At 42.3% G+C, this 21,745-nt stretch overlaps 1 protein-coding gene across 2 annotated transcripts in view; it reads right to left on the bottom strand.

Moving 5' to 3' along the window:
* Positions 1 to 21,745, bottom strand: part of LDB2 (LIM domain binding 2) — a 1,197,779-nt gene that overhangs the window by 706,571 nt on the left and 469,463 nt on the right. For both annotated transcript variants that reach the window (XM_086964513.1, XM_086964515.1), the window contains exon 2: positions 18,950 to 19,052. In XM_086964513.1, the coding sequence (XP_086820639.1) occupies positions 18,950 to 19,052 (103 nt within the window). The remainder of the gene's footprint in view (positions 1 to 18,949; positions 19,053 to 21,745) is intronic.

Raw genomic sequence — 21,745 nt, 5'->3', positions numbered from 1 at the left:
AGAGGGATTACATTTATTATTCCCATTCTAGTCTGTGCTACAACAGCAAAAGCGTTGGACTTCGGAGGGTTTACATTTAATATTTCCACTCCAATTTGTGCAACAATAAGGAAAGCATTAGAGTTTGGAGGGGTAAGATTTACTATTCTCACTCTAGTCTGTGCAACAGTAGGGAAAGTATTGGTCTTAGGAGGAGTACATTTACTATTCCTACTCCAGTCTATGCTGCAGTAGGGAAAGCATTCAACTTCAAAGGGCTTACATTTACTATTCCAGTCTGTGTAACAGTAGGGGAAGAGCTGGACCAGGAAGGGGTAAGATTTACTATTCCCACTCCAGTCTGTGCAACAGTAGGGAAAACGTTACATTTTGATGAGGTTTATGTTGTGCCTTATGTTATCTCCTTGCTTGCTGCTCAGCCAGTATGTATGTGATGTCTGTGTGGAATGTTGAATGTTGGATGACAGAGTGAATAGAATGTTAGTGTGCTTGGTGTGGATGTGGAATGCGAGTTGATGAGAGAGGGCTGAGCAGTGACCATCCTGCTCCTGGTGGGGCTTTTCCTCCTGTTCATCTTACTTGAAATAAAGAGCTTCAAGAATCTACCTGACCATTCATCATTTCATTCACTACATTTTGGCGACGAGGATGGGATGCGTTTAGCTATATTTGCTTAGATTGCGTTTAGCTTTATTTGCTTAGGTTGTGTTTACCTATATTTGCTTAGTCTATTTTATTCTGGTCTTATTTTGTAAATACATATATATTGCAAGTTTTATCTTTTGCTTCCTCTCGTATTGCTATGTATTATATTATTGTGTTTAATTTCCGTTGAAGAAAAGGGGATATGTTGTGCCTTATGTTATCTCCTTGCTTGCTGCTCAGCCAGTATGTATGTGATGTCTATGTGGAATGTTGAATGTTGGATGACAGAGTGAATAGAATGTTAGTGTGCTTGGTGTGGATGTGGAATGCGAGTTGATGAGAGAGGGCTGAGCAGTGACCATCCTGCTCCTGGTGGGGTTTTTCCTCCTGTTCATCTTACTTGAAATAAAGAGCTTCAAGAATCTACCTGACCATTCATCATTTCATTCACTACAGTTACATTTACTATTACCACTCCAGTTTAAGCAACAGTAGGGGAAGTACTTTACTTTAAACACATTACATATTTGAATAGCCCTTTTAATTTAGAACACCTGTAAAATTCCTATCCGCCCACATTTAAAATATAATTAAGCAGAGGTTTACGCCAACCCGCAACGTTCTGTTTCAATCTAGCCAGGGGTGGGAGAGGTTCTGTTCATAACGGGCCATCGGATCCAATGAGATAAAGATACCAAGGTACTTAAACCCCATCAGAGTCACTTTAATAGGGCAGGTATGTGGGAGAAGAGGGACATCACCAGAGAGAACGTATAAGTAGGATTTCGCCCAATTGATAATCAAACCAGAGTTCCTACCAAAGGAGGCCAAGACATCGCACAGAACCATCAATGACTTCTGGGGTGAGGTCAAATACAGTAAGATATCATCTGCGTAGAGCGAGATGCGATCTTCAAATTAAGGAGACCATTGAATACCTTTCATTGAGGGTTCCCATCGGATCCACGCAGCGAGGGGTTATAGGGCTAGGGCAAACAATAACGGAGACAAGGGACAGCCCTGACGAGTGCCTCTCCCAAGACTAAACTGAGTAGAAACACGACCATTCACGACAATTTGCGGAAGGGGGTCCTCGTAGAGAAGCCGCACCCAGCCAATAAAACCAGGTCCAAACCCGAATTTAGCCAACGCGGCCCATAAGTATGGCCATTCCACGGTATCAAAAGCCATCGTGGCATCTAACAACGCCAAGACGACCGGCTCACGCAACGTCGCAGCTCTTGCGGGAACGCCGTGCAGACACCTGAGATTCAGGGCAGTATTTCTATGCGGAATGAAACCGGATTGATCCGGATGTATCAACTCACCAATAACGGTGATCAAGCGGTTAGTCAGCAGTTTTGCAAGGATATTAGGTTCGGCGTTCAAAAGAGAAATCGGCCTGTACGATGTGCACCTGTCCCTCAGTTTCCCCTCCTTATGGATCACCACAATGGTAGCAAGTTGTTGATCGCAGGGTAGAGAAAAGCACTCACGAGGCTCCAAAAACATATCTCTTACATAGGGCACTATCTTGTCAGGCCACAACTTGTAAAGTTCAATAGGCAGGCCAGTAGGACCCATAGCCTTTCCCGAACGCAAGGAGCGAATCGCGAGAGCCATCTCGTCTGCGGTTACTGGAGCATCTATTTGTTCCCTATCCAAATCAGAAAGATGTGGTAGAGCAATATCACGCAACAATAGATGTGAATCTTCCTCGGCCTATCCGACACAGAGGCATACACTGACTGAAAGTGATCTGCAAAACACTGAACGATCTCCTCAGGGTCAGTTAGTAACACGACAACCGCTCGCCGTCTCGATCACAGGCACCACACGACTAGCCCTATCCTTCTTATCCAGCCACGCTATCAATTTGCCTACTTTGTCTGCTACGTCATATAGCCGTCCCTGCTGTTCTCTACTCATGGCCTTAACTGCATCAGTAACTAATGCCCTATATTCCAACTGCTTGAGTCGCAAAACATGCGTCCTGCACGTGTAACTTCCGGCTCCAGGCCGAGCTCAAGGTCCGCTATCTCCGCTTCAATCTTAACCACCTCCTCGTCTCTCCGTTTCTTAACACCTGCAATTAACGACAGGGCCTGGCCCCTAAGAACTGTCTTGAAAGCCTCCGATAGGGACACCGCCGACGAAACCGAACCCTCATTCTCAAGAAAATATTAGTCAAGAGATTTCACCAGATCCGCACAAGTTTTAGGGTTCCAGAGGTACCATGGGTTGATCGGGGCTATCCGACACTCCGTCCCAGGACTGGACTCCATACGAAGCCATAGTGGAGAATGTCAGAGATCGCCCGAGCAAGATGATTAACCTCAGTAACAGAAAGCGCCTGTGCAGCTGGGACCAAAACATAATCAATTCTAGAAAGACTACCCTGAGCGCCCGAGTGAAAAGTGTACTGTCGCTGAACGGGATGCAACAATCTCCAACAATCCACCCAGCCTAGAGTATCAATGAAATCATGAACCCTGTTCTGCGCCCCCTTAAGATCTCTAGGTGGATGTCGATCAGCCATACCAGAAGCCACAGCGTTAAAATCACCACCCAATAGCAATGATCCTTCGGGGAGAGCGAGGTCCACCCGTCCCAAGTCCGTGAAAGTAGTTGACTGTGAGCCAGGGGGGACATAAACAGAAACCAGGGAAAGAGTTCGACCTTCCCACCTACCCGTTAGAGCGACATAGCGCCCCCTGTCATCAAGGACTGTAGCATCGATCTCCAATGGGAGAGAAGCCTTAATCAGAATACCAATCCCCCTTGAGCCTGAGGAAAACCCGGCGTGGGCGACCAGACGATATCCCTTCCTATTCGTGCATGACAAGTATTACCTATCAAGTGCGGCTCCTGAAGAAGGACCACATCTGGGGAAAGACGTTTCAATAATTGTAGCACTACCCCACGTTTAATCCTATCCCCCAACCCATTCACATTCCAACTCATCAGTTTCAGCCCCCTACCCCTCACCCGAAAGGGAAAGTTCCAACCCCAACAAGAATCCAGCACTTCGATCAGAAGGTCTAACAATACATTGCCTTGCAGAAAAACAAACACACACCCCAACAACAAAAAAAAACCACTCCCCCACCAACATCCCGTTACGAACCCCCCCCACCCTGCACCCCTGCGTAAGACTAGAAAGCCACCCCAACTAAGCTACAAAAAGTAAGTCAGAGGAGGACAGCGACCCACCCATAGCCACGCAACCCCCCCGGATGTCACAACCATTCACATAGCAGGATTAGCGAACCACATTTCGAGGCCAACTGGGGAACCCAGAAACCAGGCAAAGGTGTCTATTCCTGTTCCATCGGTCCGCCTTCTGCCCCTCCGTATTGTTCTTCTGGCACAGGATGGTTCGGTAGAGTGTCAAGCCAGTCGGCCACCGCGTCAGGCTGATCAAAAAAATAAGTGCGCTCAGCGTGTTCGATCATCAACTTGGCCGGAAAAAGCATAGCGTACTTAAGGCCCATGTCACGCAGTCTCCTCTTTACCCCCAGGAAACCAAGTCTCTGCCTTTGAACAGATTGGGTAAAGTCTGGGTAGAAGTTGATAGTAGTGTTCTCGAACTTCATAGGACCACTCATCCGCGAAGCCTGCAGGATAGCGTCTCTGTCATGAAAATTGAAAATCCTTGCGATCATAGGCCGCGGTGGGGCACCCACCTTTGGCTTACCACCCCGAACTCTATGAGCCCGCTCAACCATGAAAAATGTACTCAGTCCCTTGGGTGCAAGATGGTTAACAACCAAATTTTCAACGAAGAGGTCAGCTGCAGACTCTTCCGCCTTCTCCGGGACACCGATGATGCGAACGTTGTTCCTCTGAGCCCTGCCTTCAAAATCCTCCAGACGACGGACGAAGAGATCATTGGAGGCCCTCAAGTTGCTGACCTCCGTCTGCAGATCAGCAACATCCCTTGTCAAACTGGAGGTCTTAATGTCCAACGATTTGACTTTCTCATTCGTTTTTGTGAAGTCCGTACGGATCAGATTGAGATCGATTGCCACAGTATCAAGTTTATGGGCGAGGGTCTCCATTTGTTGCCCAAGGGAGGATTTGATCCCATCTATGGCGGGCATAACATCTTGCAGGGTCGGTTCAGTTGCCGAAGTCGGAGCATCTCTAGTATCCTCCAGCGATCTGCCTGATCCGCTAGGAGATACCCTAGTCTGGGCATAACGGTCCGTGTTGTTGGCCTGGGTATAGCCACCCCGCCGAGTTGTCTTGAGCTTCTGCTTTTCCCCCTCTGGTTTCCCCGCCATTGCGGAGTACAGACCGACGTGAGGCAGGTAGACTAAGTAGGAAGATGGCGGCTCCAGGACCTCAGGGCCATGGTCCAACCTCACTCGGAGGGCACACGCCAGGTATCTTCTCAAGATTCTCAAAGCGGTGTGGAGGTACACTCGGATGTGGCGTAGAATAGCCGACCTCTGCACTCAGGGCCGCTCGACGTCGAATCTCCCTCCGTGAAAGACCAAATTGCAAGTGAAAGTCAACGAGCCGGTCGACCCCACCACCTCAGGCGGATGTTGTTCAACTACAGCTCGGGCACTGTGCCAACTCCACAGCCGGGCATCACAGAGGCGTAGGCCGTAATCTTCTGAGCACCACAGCTCCGGTTCCCGGGGTCCAATTCGGAATCTAAAAGCAGATCTCGCCTCACCCGTGGTTCATCTTCATGGATATTTCAATGAAGGATAGGATAGACGATAGGATAGATGTGGGAGGCTACGAGGGTCTCGGGAGCTGTTCTCACGCGGCCATCTTGGTAATGCTCGAATATCCTCTGATGTTATTCTTTATTTTAATGGATTTTCCCTCCACCCAAGGCAGCTATTGCTATTTTGACTCATCTAAAGTAGAGCAGAGGGTTAGCTTGCTTGCTGCAAACCACACATTTCACGCAGATCACAGAACTGCATTTTATGTGCATAGCTCAGTAGGTTACTGTTTTGTCAGAGTGATCTTTTCATCACTGTGCAGTTCATTAAATGCAATCGTAATCGAACTTAGTGAGCTATGAACTACCCTCAAAGAACTGCATGTTACAGGTTAGAAACTTATGTTTTTTCCCAGTCTTTCAGTATCCTAAGGTTGCTTTTAAAGAGTTTGTGAGGGTAGAAATACATTCCTATTAGTAATGCCAACCCTAACCACTGTGTTATGTTTTGAATCCTGAGTTGTGCTTCAAACAACAACATTTTATTATTTTTTGTTAGTAGATTTCTCTTCTAAAACACCAAAGGTTCAACAAGTACAATGCATTTAGGTAAATGAAAAAAATACATATCCCACAGTAACAAATGGATCACGCTCAATTTCCATCCCAAACACATCCCACCCGACCATACACAACCAAGCCAAATCCAGGCGAAAACGCACATTGGCTGATCATGTTCTTCTGTGAGCAGCATCCGTCCTTCATTGGTTGAATTTGTGAATAGACAACTCATTGGCAGTGAGATGTTAATGGTTTGAGGCTCCATATTTGAGTGGTTGACCAACGAGTTCTGCTTGCTGTGCCAGTTACGATCCATGAAATGGTGACTGTGCATACAGTATGTGGAAGCTATGCAAACATTATTGTCTCTAATTTATTAATGTTTTGATACCTTAGCTTTGACTTTTAAGGTCTATATTGGTTTCTTTTCCCTCATTTCATCAGCATATATACTGATATATAAAAAGATCTCTGAGGAAAAGAAAGAAACAACAGTTGAACCCAGCGAGGAAAAAAAAAAAGGGAGACTCTTTTATTTTACAGAGACAGTGTGCCATGTGCCGCTTACCTTCACCCTGTATAAGTGGCTTCAGATATGGAGGAAAATACATGTGGATAGCCAGCACTGCCTGTTTAATAAAGAATATGTTGTAAAGTACTTGTTTGTACAAGTAGTTGATCAAAGCATTGTGTCTCATATGGAACAAAACTGTTGCAGTTTTGAAGGAGTACAATGTGCGGCATAACTATGGGACCAAACATGACTGAAGTTATTCCCAATTCACAGGAATACAGCATTTAGAAAAATTAAAATATATGCAATGCAGTTTGCATTCCCAACAAGCTGTTTTTATGCAGAAGAGAAGTGAAAATGAAGGTGTAACCAGGGTCAGTTACAAAGTAGCTAATGCGTTGGCTAAAAGAGGAAAGCCATTCACTGATGGAGATCTCATAAAAGAGTGTATGATGGAAGGAGTTAAAGGGTTATGCTCAGAAAAAACAAATCTCATCAAACATATAGTAGAATTGAGGTTATAGGAAGCAATATAGTTCATCAAATTGCAGACAAAGCAAGACATTTTCAGTTCTATTCTCTCGCACTTGATGAATCGACTGATGTGTGTTACACATCACAAGTCCTAGTATTCATCTGTGGCGTGGACAGTGAATTTAATGTCATACAAGAATTACCATCAGTGCATAGCATGCCAAGTACAGTAACTGGAGAAGACCTTTGCAAAAAACTGTGTTAGAATATACCCTGCAGTGGAATAAACTGCAATGCGTGGCAACTGATGGAGGAAAGAACATTTCTGGAACATGTCTGGGGTGAAGTAAGGTTTTGTTGGACAAATCACAAAAGCTTGGGGGGTTGATGGATTCTCAAAGCCCATGTGTCTGCATTGCATTAGCCATCAACAAGCATTGTGTGGAAAATATGTGGATATGTCTTGCCTTCTGAAAACTGTTCTTTCAACTGTGAATTTCATTCGATCTCATGGGCTGATTCATAGGCAGTTTCATGATTTTCTGGAAGAAACTGATTCTACATTTGTTGACCTGTCTTATTTTAAAGCAGTTTGATGGCTTAGTTGTGGCAAAGCTTAATCAATGTTCTTTCTGCTCAGAGAGTAAATCGATGTATTTCTCACAGAGAAGAATCATCATGAACCAATTTTATCAAACACTGATTGGCTTTGGAAATTGGCCTTTTTTGCAGACTTGACAGCCAATATGAATCATTTGAATTTGTAAGGTGAAATAATTCCTTATCTATTTACACATGTCAAGTCATTCAGGACAAAACGGATGCTATTAGAAGAACAGGTGAAAGTTCATAATTTGGTTCATTTCCCATATTGTGAAACATTTCTTGATGATAGTCAATTTCCTTCTTCATTAGCAACAAAAATTATAAAAAAAACTTGCAAATACAATTTCAGGAACAATTTTCTGATCCTAATGGGAAGATAGATGAAATAAAGCTGTTTCAAAATTCATTTGACCGCAATGTTTAAACACTCCCAAGCCAGGTTCAGTTAGAAATTATTGTTCTCCGATCAAATGACATGCTGAAAGACAAGTGTAAAGAAGGAAATCTGATACAATTTTATAAATCTTTGCAGCCCGAGCAGTTTCCAAATTTGAACCTATTTATTTGTGAGTGTGTATATCCGTACGTGTGTGAACAAACATTTTCAAAATGAAGTATGTAAAGTCCAAATATCGAGTAAATGTATCTGATGACCATTTGAAGTCCATTCCAATAATTGGCTCCTTAAACTTGAAACCCCAATTCAGTGATGTATTAGAACTGAAACATCAGTTCCATCATTTCCATTAATCTTGTGCTTTATGTTTACAGTTGAAAACTCTAATTACCAGAAGTGTGTAAAAAGTTGAAGACCGAATTTTTTTTTTGTAAACCTTTACTAATGGCTCAAGTCTAGCTCAAGAAAGTTTATTTTGAATGTCTTTGATTTGTTTTACTGACGTTCTTTCTTGAAGAGTGTTTTATTGGGCTGTTTGACAGCACCGGGCATGTTGAGACTCACAGATAGCAGGCACTGTTTAAAGTTGTCTCAGGTCTCGCCGGATTTATTTTATGCCAAGGTAAAAGTGGTCTGTGCACCTGAAATTGCATCTTGTGTGTCTCCTTGCCCCCTACCGGGGGGAGTTCTTGAGGCCTTTGAGGGTATTATCAGCAAGGTTGGGGCTCTGTTATGCGCACTCACCCATAGGACGGTGTCGCGGGATCCCAGATGGTTTGATTCTTGCTGCTCTAGGGCTGCTAGAGAGCTAAAGGAAGCCTTAAAAGTTACCCCGAGAGACCAAACTTTGATTTGTCCCCATCACGCGTATGGTGCGCGTACCCCACGATTTATTTTTTTTATAGTTTTTTTTTGCCCTTGGGGGTCCTTTTGGGACCCCCTGAGAAGGGTTAGAGGGTTGGGGGGTCTCTACCCTGCCCCCTTTTCGTGCTTTCCACTCTTGTTTTGGGCTCTATTGTGCCTCAGTTCTCCTGAAAAACAAGATGGTGGCCAACACTTCCTAGTTTGGAATGTTGACAGTCGACTGCCAGCCAATCAGAAACTCGCTCGCACATGTAAGGGTACGCGCACGTACGCGTACCGTGCGCGTACCGTACGCGTACGGTGTACGTACGGTGAGCGCATATAGATAAATAATTTGCTCAAATTCAATTTTCTCAACAACTACTGGAGGGATTTTCACCAAATATAGAAAAGGCACTACTGCATACCTGTCCCTACCATTTTGCCAAGTTTGGTGTAATTCCGTTCAGCCGTTCGGGCTGTAGCCGTGTCTAAAGGTCCCCTAGAAAATGCCATTTGTAAAATTTCAAATTCAATTTCTCAAGAACTACTTAAGGGATTTTTACCAAACATAGCAAAGGCACATCTGCATACCAGGCCCTATCATTTTGCAACGTTTGGTTTATTTCCATTCAGCCGTTCGGGCTGTAGCCATGTCTAAAGGTCCCTATGGAAATTAACATGGGGAAAACATGTTTTGGGACCCCCCTATTTTCTCGGCCCCCGCTTGACGAATCCCCCCGAAACTTTCAGGGAATAAGCGGAGCGCAGCGAGGCAAATTTAAGGAAAATTACAGGCAGATCCCTCAATCGGCACCAAAATTATTCCCAATAGAATGTTCAGAATTTCCTATGGTAACTAGGTCCTAACTGTATATACCTACTGGCGACCGCCAGTGGGTAATATATACATATGTATATATATATATATATATATATATATATATATATATATATATATATATATATATATATATATATATATATATATATATATATATATATATATATATATATATATATATATGCTGAGCTCCACCAAAAAAGGATTCTCACTCACGAGGGGTTTAAATCCGGATCGGATTTATTTTGCACACAAGAAATGAAAAGCAAGACGCGTTTCGGCAGTACGCCTTCGTCAGTGTAAGGCGGCCGCCAAGACGCTACACATTATAAACAGAGACTACAACATGAAAACTCGTGGTACTGTCCCTTGTGGACGCCATCACGGTGTCAGGCAACACGAATGATAGAACAAAATTAAATTACGCAACAAAATAAAATTCAGAAATTGAATTGGCAGCATGATTACTTGCATCTCCGATTCAAACTATACTGAATTCATTAGAGATGGATTACTACAGGCATACATATAAGGCACACTTAAACTTAGAATTTGAAATCTTCGCATATGGCCTGAGTTTCCACTAGTAATCTCAACACTCAAAAAAGAAAAAGAAAAATTAATTCAAACAGATATTATATACAATATTTACAGGTGTACTCTCAATTCCTCCCCCATGTTAAGTCCCAAAGGCGTTTTTGTTGCCAAATTAATAATGTAACGAGACTCACGTCTACTAAGGCATTTCTCTCTGTTTCAACCTCTGGAGTCTTGTGCTACATGATCTTGACAGAAGTAGCTCAAAAGTTTGCGATGGCTATTGTGGTGAGTAAGAAATGACGCGCTACCGGGTAGTTACTGTCATTATTTTGTATCGCCCTTTGATGTTCCAAAATGCGGATTTTTGCTGGGTGGATTGTACTCCCTACATATCTAAGGCTGCACGGGCAAATGAGGCAGTAAACTACGAAGGGTGTCAGACAGTTCATGAATTTCTTTATGGCTATCGGATCACTCCTGCCTGGTACGGAATAGCATGTGATTTTCTTGCTATCTGAACAAGCCTTGCATTTATTGCAGGGATAAAAACCACTTATACCCTGTATACCTCGGGCAACAGGGCTAAATGGCTCTGCACTAGGTGGTCCTTAAGTGATCTGGTCTTGCGGAATGTTACAGAAGGGTGTGCTGGAATATCACGACCAATAATTGGATCGGATTTTAATATATTCCAGTTGGAATATATAATTCTCTTAAGGCTCTTTGCCGCATTGGAAAAATTAGTGATAAGCCTGAGATTGTTAGTACCTGCACTTTTCTCTTTAGGAGTTTCATTGATCAGATCCGTTCTACTCTTAGCCTGGGCTTTCTTCCATGCTTCACTCAGGACCCTTTCTTTATAGCCACGCTCCCTGAATCTGTTGAGACAAGCTGTCCCTGCCTCCTTGTAATCTTCAGACCTGGAACTATTGCGTTTGATGCGCAAAAGTTCCCCATAAGGGATGCTGTTCTAAAGACTTGTGGGGTGGCTACTTCGTGCGTGGAGCACTGAATTGCCTGCAGTTGGCTTCCTAAAGAGTGCTGTCTGTATCCTGCCATCTGCTATAAATACTCTGACATCTAGGTAGTTGACCTCGGTATTGCTGATCTCACCAGATAATTTCAGGTTTAAGTTGTTACTGTTAAGATGTTTGATGTATTCCTCGACTGACTCTCTACTACCTCGCCAAACAAGAAAGAGGTCATCAATGTAGCGCCTCCAAATTATGGTTTTGTCGACCCAATGGTCGCAGGAGTCCGACGATGTCGCCCGCTTCTCCCACCAGCCGACAAATAAATTTGCGTAGTTGGGCGCGAAGCAGGCTCCCATGGCCGTCCCCCGCTTTTGTCGATAGGTCTGGTTCTGAAAAATAAAAATAATATTGAACAGGCAGAAACGAAGAAAATCAATTAACATCTCACTATGTTCTCTGTATTCCGGTGGTCTTTGTTACAAAATCTGGCTAATCGCATCTATGCTTTGTTTATGTGAGATACTTGTATATAGACTGGCTACATCCAATGTTACCATCAGGAAGTCCGATTCCCATGGGCTTCATTCCACATATCGGAGGAAATCCTTTGTGTCTCTAGTATAGGAGGACAGTTCCTCCACAAAGGTAAAGAGATAGAAGTCTATAAACCTTGACATGTTCTCCAAAAGACCCCCAATAGATGAAATTATGGGACGTCCTGGCGCTTTCTTTGTGCACCTTTGGCAGGTGGTAGAAGGTGGGTATCCTAGGATTGGGAACTTGTAGAAATTTAAATTCCTCCAAAGACAGCATGCCTTTCTCGTGCCATTTACGCGTCAGTGATTTGTACTGTGTGATACTTTCCAAGTACTCCTTCATTGTAATGGGTGCATAATTATCTCGGTTGCTAAGTTGAAGAAGAGCTTCATTACAATAGCTATTACGAGTTTGTAGGACCACATTGCCACCCTTATCAGAGGGTTTTATTATAATGCTCTTATCGTCTTCCAAATCTCTTATTGCTTTCCTTTGATCACATGTCAAATTCCACGTAGGTCTATTTTCCCCTGCTGGATTTTCCCTCAATTTCCGGAGATCAAGCATGACCTTTTCGTGGAAAACATCAATAGTGTCCATAGTAGTTGGTGGGACAAATTTTGAGACAGGTTTGAATGGACTTGCCGTTCTTTTCTGAGATGTACTGGTGGTTATTCTAAGGTTAGTTATGTCTGATTCCTCTTGGCTTACTTTCACACCTTCCACATTGAGATCTTCCAGGATCGCAAGTAACTCCAATTCATTTTCATTTATTGGGTTAGGTCCTGGTATTCGGGGGATACCGTGTGAGCTGATGTCTTTCGATTTTAAAAACTTGTACAGTTTGATATTACGCACCAGTTTGAAAATATCTATGCGTGTCTGTACAAATTCAAAATTACTTGTTGGGCAAAAAGTTAGCCCAAATTGTAAGACGGATGTCTCAGAGGGTGTCAGTCAAATTAATGATGGTTACATTTTCGGTATTGGTCCCTTGCGCATTCGATTTGCTGAAGCTGCCCGCACCTCTTTTTGGGTGCGTGCCCCCCACCTCTCCTGGTGCGCCTGTGGCTGTTTCAGACGGTCTTCCCTTCCCTCCTCTTAACCACAATTTCCTGATTAGAACGAATTCCTTGTGAAAATGGGGAGGTGTTGGTGTGCTCACTCCTGCCACTGCTCTTGTCTCACCATCCGAATGTTCTGCCCCAGAGACTACTGATTCTGAGGTTTCTGGGACTGCTGTCTGCTGCTGTAATCTGCGTCTCCTCAGATCTCTCCTAGGGGCGTCGTACTTGCGAGCAAACGTTGAAATTCTGCCTTGCTCGTATATATATATGTATATATTTCTGATCTCTTTCAGGACGTCCAGTGTATCTTATCTTATATCAGTTATTGCTTGTTTATTAATCAGTATTATTGTTTGCTCCGTCATTGATTCATGCCTTTAGATTATAAGTTTTATACATATATTTGAATCTTATGCATTTGGTATCTGACACAGCCTTTGTTTAGAGAGTATTATGTAATAAACCCGAAGCTTTATTCTAAAAGTGATAGAGTCTTTGCATTTTGTTAAATAAAACTCATTTTAAAAAGGTGCTGTTTGTTTTGTGTTGAAGTATTGCTATGCCAGAGGTGGAAAGTCATGCTCAAAAGTGTATATTATTCAAAGGTGCAGTGGTATATTTGCCTCCCAGGTGGGTGTGCAGTGATTGGGTGTGGCTTATTGGTGAGAAGCCACATTCAAAATAGGTGTCCTTCTGTTGATAGTTGTCAGCCATAAATGACATAATTTGTGGACATGTTCATGGCGGTTAAATGACTTTGTAAATTGGTCTTTCCATGGATAATTTTCAACTGATTATGAACCAGTCCAAGAGCTCCACTTACTTAGGTCAGCCAAGTCTGCCAATATATACTGCCTCGCATTGTGGCATTCTTCATGGAACTGTGTCTACTGGTTGCACTTTCTTTACTTTTTACCAGGGAATGCAACTTTCTATTGCACCTTCAATCAATCAATCCGTCAATCAATCAATTAATCAAAGTACTTGTAAAGTACGCTACTTACCCGTGAGGGTCTATAGGCGCTGAGGTGAGGGGTGCCGCTACTGCTCGAAGAGCCAGGTCTTGATGAGTCTTCTGAAGACGAGCAGGTCCTGGGTCTGCTGTAGGTGGGTAGGGAGGGTGTTCCAGGTCTTGGCGGTGAGGTAGGAGAAGGATCTGCCACCGGAGGTTGTCGTTGGATGCAGGGGACAGCGGCGAGGAGAGGCTGGCGGAACCGAGCGGAGCTGGCAGGTGGGGGTGTAGAAGCTGAGTCTGCTGTTAAGGTAGGCTGGTCCGGCGTTGTGGAGTGCTTTGTGTGCGTGGATGAGGAGCTTGAAGGCGATCCTCTTGACGACGGGGAGCCAGTGTAGGTCTCTCAGGTGGGGCGTGATGTGGCTGTGGCGGGGGACGTTGATGATCAATCGGGCGGAGGCGTTTTGGATGCTTTGTAGTCGTCGTAGGTGTTTGGCTGGGATTCCTACATAGAGTGCGTTGCCATAGTCCAGTCTGCTGCTGACGAGGGCCTGTGTCACCGTTCTTTTTGTTTCGGTCGGGATCCTGCAGAACATGCGGAGAGTGTTGTAGCAGGAGGAGGAGACGGCTCTGACCTGTTTAGACATGGAGAGGGAGGTGTTGAGGATGAATCCCAAGCTGCATGCATGGTCGGTGGGTGTTGGTGCTGTTCCCAGTGTGGTCGGCCACCAGGAGTCGTCCCAGGCTGAGCGGGTGGGTCCGAGGATGAGTACCTCCGTCATGTCCGAGTTCAGCTTCAGACGGCTGTTTCTCATCCATTCGGCGATGACCTCCATTCCCTCGTGGAGGTTGGTTTTGGCGGTGTGAGGGTCCTTGGTGAGGGAGAGGATGAGCTGGGTGTCTCCGGCGTAGGAGATGATGTTGAGGTTGTGCTGGCGGGCCACTTGTGCGAGGGGGGCCATGTAGACGTTACATAAAACGTACATTCTTCTAGAAATCATTCTGCAGGGGATGCACTATCCAAGATTAGCTTTACATATGGAAGTACCTTATTAACAATTCTAGGTATAAATTGACCTACAATTACCATTCTAACCATACACATATTTGACACTACATTATTGTAGTTTTAGCTTAGTAAAATGCGTGAGATGGTATTTCTCTTTCCTATGAATAATGTTCCACAAACAAGACTTTGACTGTTTTCCAACCACCACATCTTTAACCTTAATCCAGTGCTTCATCAATATCCCTATAGAGCCTCTGATACTCTGGCAACTATAGAAACTAACTGTACCTCAGACTGGAAAATCAGTGAGTTATGTTATTAATGCCTCACAGTAATTCCTGGCGCAACACATTCTCCATAAACAGGTGTAACCGATGCCGCCAAGGGCAGTTGATATGCTTGCAAGATCTACATCTTATTTGAAATCATGCATTCAAGCAATCATCATCCCCCATATCTTGATCAGAATCAACCAGGGGGACATTTCAACACACTTCACCAGTGTGATTATTCCCTTCGTATGTGAACCTCATCCGTCCTTATCTCTGGAGGTTTTTACTTCAAGGAGCCAAACTTTCATATTAATTATTGGTGGATACATGATGTTACAGAAGGCTAAATCCAACATCTGAGTATTGTATCCTACAGCGAGCTTAACATACTCCTCAACATCATATGCTATACATGCTGTCTTCCTATAAGAATTTGGAATGATCACAGGTTTTAAATGGGTACCTTACTTTGACGAATTACTATGAACAAAGGAACCCATCATCAAGTCAATGTGGAAACATTCTTGAGTTATATGGTCTTCTTTCAGTAAACTATCTGGTGGTCTGATGGCAGATGTTAGATCGTGTTCTTACCTAATAATTTCACACATTACAGACACTGTTATCCCCCACACACTTCCCTCCATTGCCTTGTCTTCCTCTCCCTTTTTAGCACACTGTTCCTAGATTTAGCTCTTGGTTCCTTTTGCCCATGATCGCGTCTTAAAATCTAAGACAAGAAAATATCATAGGATTACTTATGCACTGCACACTCCTCCCTTCTCTAACTGTTCACTGCTTTGCATCTCCGATGGCAGCGTCTTGTCCGGTATCAGACAGAATGCTTTGAGTTGTTCATTTCTCTGTATGGAAGGGAGTAGCAGTATGATGGCTGAAACAATACTTGTGTTTACCACTAACATAAAACCAGAAAACAGGAAAAATAAGTGAAACAACGAAAGTTAGAGCCTGTGAGTTAGATCAGCTATTGTTCTGGTCAAGGTATTCAGAACATTTGTAATTAAGTCTGTAGCATTTGTAAAATCCATCAAACCACTTGTTGTACGGTAGCAAATCACATGCTTTGGATGAATTGCCAACATCATCCAATCAGGTTGACCTCCCATGACATATTTATCATTCCCTTGTAACTGAGAAGGACTTGAAGGGTTTTGAGGAGCCACAGAAACATTCACTGGAAAGCCGATGATTGTGACTCCTGGGCCAAAGTCCTATTTGAAGCCACAAATCATTGTCAACATCTGTAGCCATGGTATAATTTGACATCTTGTTTAATGGGTCATTCAATTTGCGAAGGGGGATCTCAGAAATAGCATTGACTCTTTCCCAAACAGCATTTAGTAAGATGCCACTTATCATCTTTATTTCTCTCATCGATCCAAAAGATTACAATTTATTTAAGCAAGGTGGGGCCAAGTTATTGGCCAACAATATTTCTGTAAGCAGTTCTAGTAGATTCAGAAGGGCTCTCATAAGGGCAAGATTGTGGTAAATAGGAGGGTGCACGGTATTGTTTCTTTTATTCCACCCATATCAGTTTCAGCATTGACGTTTTCCTTTCAATCATATGTAGTCTCAGGTCGAGCTACTAAAGCATATGGACAAACAATGGGATAGGGTACAGTATCTTTTGCTTCTATTGATTTGTTGTATCATGAAATTCTAACTATTGATAGTACACATAGGAGGACAGCTAGGGAGGGAGCCCAGCCCAGTCTTCTCTGGTGCTTGTGTTGCACAGAGGTGCTGCACTCTTGACCTTGGCTGCGCGCTCGGCTGCCAATGTTATGCATGCACTGTGCACAGGGCCTACTGTCCTTTACAGATATGGTCGCCCTTATCATATTATGGAAGCTGGCTTAGTAGGAGCAGCCGAAAGAGCAGATTTAATGCCCCTGGGTCATTGCTGAGCAACAGTGTAAAAGACATGCTCATGCCTCTGGCCACAATTTGTATTGTCGGCATTTCTCTCAGTTTGAGAAAAGCATCATGAAATAATATTGAAAGGTGAACATTTAGAACACAAATATTATGAAAATGTAATTTACTTGCCATTGAATGGAAAATTGGGGCAAGTAATGAAAATAGATCTGGGGTGGAAACAAATCATAGTGACTGGAAGCCACATGCAAGGGAGAAACAGAATTACTGTCTGAGATAATCAATCCTGACTTCAGTCATCTATTCCTGTAAGTACACGTAAGTACAATGTAGTTGGTAATGACACAAACATTCTCAGGCAATGGAACATGCATAGTGTTCATGATATCTCTCATCACATTATTCATCACTGCCACACCAGCCATTTCCTTCTAATCTAAGTCTCTATTAAATATTTGGAAATGTGGCCAGAGCAGAATAACTACATTTCTGTGTAAATAGGGTACCTATCATTAACTAGCAAGTCAACAGCTATTGCCATTTAATTGCGCTCTATTGGGATCAAAAGAGGAAACAACTTTATTAATATTCAATTCACTAGTTTACTAATTCATATATAAAGAATGTGTCTTTAGGGGCAATATTTTTCTTTTATATACTTGGTTCTTAAAGCTTTGCAGCCAAACTGAAATATAAGAATGTCCTGACAGATGTGTGCCTCTTTCAAGCCTATTAATATACAATTCATTAACATTATGGGTTTCAGGTAATCAATGCTTGTCTCTGCTGTTGGAGCTGCTGTTCTTGACTTTTCCCTGTCTTCTGTGTCCACCATGTTTTGGAGGCATCTGTGAGTTCCTTGGTGAGCATGTGTGCTTCTCTAGGTCTGAAGTATATTTGTTATAGAAGGAAACGTTTAGATGTCATTGATTGGTCTTGCTGCAGCAAGAAACACATAGATTTTCAGTTCACAGGATAAAACGTACAATTTCCCTTTTTTTCTTCACAGTCATCCTGATCTTTTAACACCGTTCATTGTCCATCTCTCAGAGGAGTGTCATCCTTACCACTGATTGTTGCCAATTGTCCCTCATCCACACATCCCTATCTATTTCTCCCCCAATGCGTTTTCCAGAAATGTCAACCAATAGTGTTCTTTTTCCCTACCTCATCTCACTTTCATTCTGGATTTCCATCCCCTAACCAAAGCATCTATTTTCCACTCTGCTTCAACTCTTCCTTTCTAAGTAGTCATGCTCCATCTTTGTTAGCCATTTCACTCATATCCCACCCCAGTTGCACTTCCCCATGTCACACTGTTCTGTGTTGCCAAAATTTTGCCCCCTCAGGTCTTTGGGTATACTACTGCCTCATCTTCTTCTCCACACAGTGGCCCTCTCCCTATCATGTGACTGTGACAGTGATATGACTCTTCACATTGCATTTGGGAGAGCAATAGCACAACAAATTTATGTCCATGACAAATACATTTGATTTGAACCCACTGCATTGAACCCAGAAGATACCATGCCTGAAGGTGGATGCCGGTGAAGGTATACTAGCTTTCCAAAGTATTACTATTTGAATTGCAGGGGCAATCATTGCAAGCAAAGCATATAAAAAGAATTATAAGACATTGTTACTCTTCAAATTAACTTTTTCCAACTGATAATCCATAAAAATATTCACAATTTTGCTTAATTGTTTAACGTGTGAATACATTTTGCAGATGTTAATTTTTCCATCTTCTACCAATTGACAAGGATATTCGTTATGGTAAACGTAAGTCAAGGTGAAACATAATTCAATGTATAATGGTAAATCTGGGTCATATAATATATGGTAAGCAATTCAACATAGTAATGATAAAACAAATATGGCAACAATAATACAGTATAACTCGTAAGCACTAGTGAAAGTAAATTCAGTCAATAGTAAAATAAGTCAAGTGGATGTTTAGGTTCCGTCTGTAAGCATGCTATCTTACAGGAAAAAATGAGAGCGCTTTTGTGATCTGACAATTATAAAATATTTAGGTAATGGTATTTCTACTTTTCCATTCATTTAATTACAAACGATTGATGCTTTACATTAGCACATTATAAAACTACAAACAGAAAGCTCTTACTGTATCGCTTTGGTCCATCTTCTAAGCAGAATGAAAGAGTTAAAGTGGCATCCTCTTCAAAAAACTCAGTAGCAAAGGCATCCCACCATAGATTGTCACTATCCTAAGAAAGGAGAGAATTTATTAATAGAAGTTTAAATTAGTGCAAAAATCAGCAGACTGAAATAACATTTTTAAAAGTGTTTTACCCTAATAATTTGTCTTTTGAAGGTATCGTAGGTTAGCAAAACTGTGCAAAAATTCTAAGGCAAAAGGACAATGTTGCTAACTTTTCTCATAATTATGACCCAGAATGGCAAACCCTAAATAACACCTTATTATAAAGGGACAAAAGGAGTGTCATATTTGGCAGGTTCTTTGATTATACCTATCATCATGCTTGAATCTGCCTTCTGATACTTATTTAGAACTTCGAGTACTGTTTTCTCCACCATCAACATTGTATGTTCATGTTGAATCTTGAGATGAGTTTATGTTGAATAATGGGTCTTCCAAAGACCATTCCTACAGAACCTTGTAGCGTTCTAGTAAGGTAGGACACCGTATGGATGATGGTGTATGCCATTAACCTTTGAATCTTTCAGAACATGACAATATGTCCTCCATAGAAATAGACTTGGCATAGAAAAGAAACTTGATGCACAAGCAGTGAAAATCAATCCTATCATATTTAAAATAACCCAAGACTTCATCGATTTTCAGTCCAGCATCATTACTTCAAATATCCTCTTCCAGGGAACCATGTGAGATAGTGTATCAATGGATGAAGCCTGCGCTGGAGGAAAACCAACATTCACTTATCTGTGGCTGCACACTGGTGAAGTTCATTTATTGAGAACCTTCAAACATAATGACCTATAGGTCCACAATGAGTCTGCACACTCATACTACTACCCCCTTTAGCAGTTTCTGCAGAATTAATAAAGGTTAGCTCCAACTATATTATGGCATTAGATGAAGACATTGGCTTATTGAAAACCAGGAATTAAGTATATCTGACCAATATGGCAGGATTTGCCTTGCTACAACACTGTATTGGTAGCTTTCATATACAATAGTTGAACGTTATATATCAGTGATATTGTCTGGTTAATTATCCTGGGTTACCATAGAGCACTTGAAGGTAAGAAAAAGACTCAACATTTTCTTTACTTATAGACAAGGAAGTTTATAGTTAATAGATAACAAATCATTAAAAACTCCTGATCCCAGACTAAAAACAAATATTAAAAAAAAACTTTAACAACAGACAGCAAAGATGATTCTAGCCTGCCATTCCTTTAAGTTCTCTACAAATAGTCCATCTGAAGAGAGAACATCACATAAAATAAAACAAAACAGTTTTTTTCATGATCTTCACAGTAGACTTTGTGCACGTTATTTATGGACTCGCCAGATTCATTTAAATAAAGTCTTTGGTTCACTTTGCATCACTGCAGTGTACTTTTCTCTTGTGGAAGTAAGAGAGAAGTGATTTAATGAATGTACAGATTGCCTCAGCCGAATGCGCTCCACTGCAGTCAGGGCTCTGGGGCAGGAGGACTTAGAGACTGTATGTGTATTTATATGCACTGTAAGGCATGCCGCAACAGCCGCATGCTCAAACAATTCCACTCTCCGACAAGAAAAAAAACAATTAACCAATTTCTCACTTGTGGATCAACATCTATATTTTGGAGTGTCCCTGCAAACTTCGGTATGTGGGAAGCACAACTCTAGCAGTGTGGAAAAGAGTATTGGAACACATGCGAGCCATTAACAACAAAGACCCTCATTACCCAATAGCTAGGCACTTTGCAGAGTATCATTTATCTAACAGCTCTCTGTTAATTTACTTTGCAATTGAACACATTGAACAGAACCTCAGGGGTGGAAATAGGGCACTCCACCTCAGACAAAGGGAGTCCAGGCACATCATAAACTTACAAACTAAGAACCCTGGAGGGCACAAGCAGGATGGAGAATTGAGCATTCACCTACATGAATACTAGGAATCTAGAAGGTTGTTTGTAAACGCAAGCCACCCAAAACTGTACTTTCCGTGGTTAATGCATTTATGATGTCTGTGGTTTTTGTGCAACTTGACTTTGTTTTTAACCCCAATCATGAAAGTAATTTATGGTTTTTCTTGCATATCACAGGAGGAAAGGAGGGGGCCGACTCCACCAGTGGACACATCAAATTCTTCCCCTACCCTTTTCTTCAACATCATGAAATAGAGTGATGAAGGACAGCACTAGACAGATAAGAGAATCTTTTGTGTTCCTAATTACAAATCTTAATTTCTCTATAAGTATCGGAGTTATTTATATGTGTTTGGTGAAGGTTAAAACAGTATTTATATGTATAATTTTTTTTTTAGGTGTGGTGATACCGAACTGATGGAATGGGCAAATGTCACACCAGGGCATGCATTTATGAAAGTGTATCATCCGAAATGGGGGTCCCAAAACGTGTTTTCCCATGTTAATTTCCATAGGGACCTTTAGTCACGGCTACAGCCCGAACGGTTGCATGGAATTACACCAAACTAGGCAAAATGGTAGGGCCTGGTATGCACATGTGCCTTTGCTATGTTTGGTGAAAATCCCTCCAGTAGTTCTTGAGAAAATTGAATTTGAAATTTTTCAAATTGCATTTTCTATGGGACCTGTAGACACGGATACAGCCCGAAAGGCTGAACGGAATTACACCAAAATTGGCAAAATGATAGGGACAGGTATGCAGTAGTGCCTTTTCTATATTTGGTGAAAATCCCTCCAGTAGTGGTTGAGAAAATTGAATTTGAGCAAATTT

Source organism: Lissotriton vulgaris, chromosome 3_2 (genome assembly GCF_964263255.1).
Source record: "Lissotriton vulgaris chromosome 3_2, aLisVul1.2, whole genome shotgun sequence".
Classification (NCBI taxonomy): domain Eukaryota; kingdom Metazoa; phylum Chordata; class Amphibia; order Caudata; family Salamandridae; genus Lissotriton; species Lissotriton vulgaris.
This window is presented reverse-complemented; position numbering and strand designations above follow the sequence as displayed.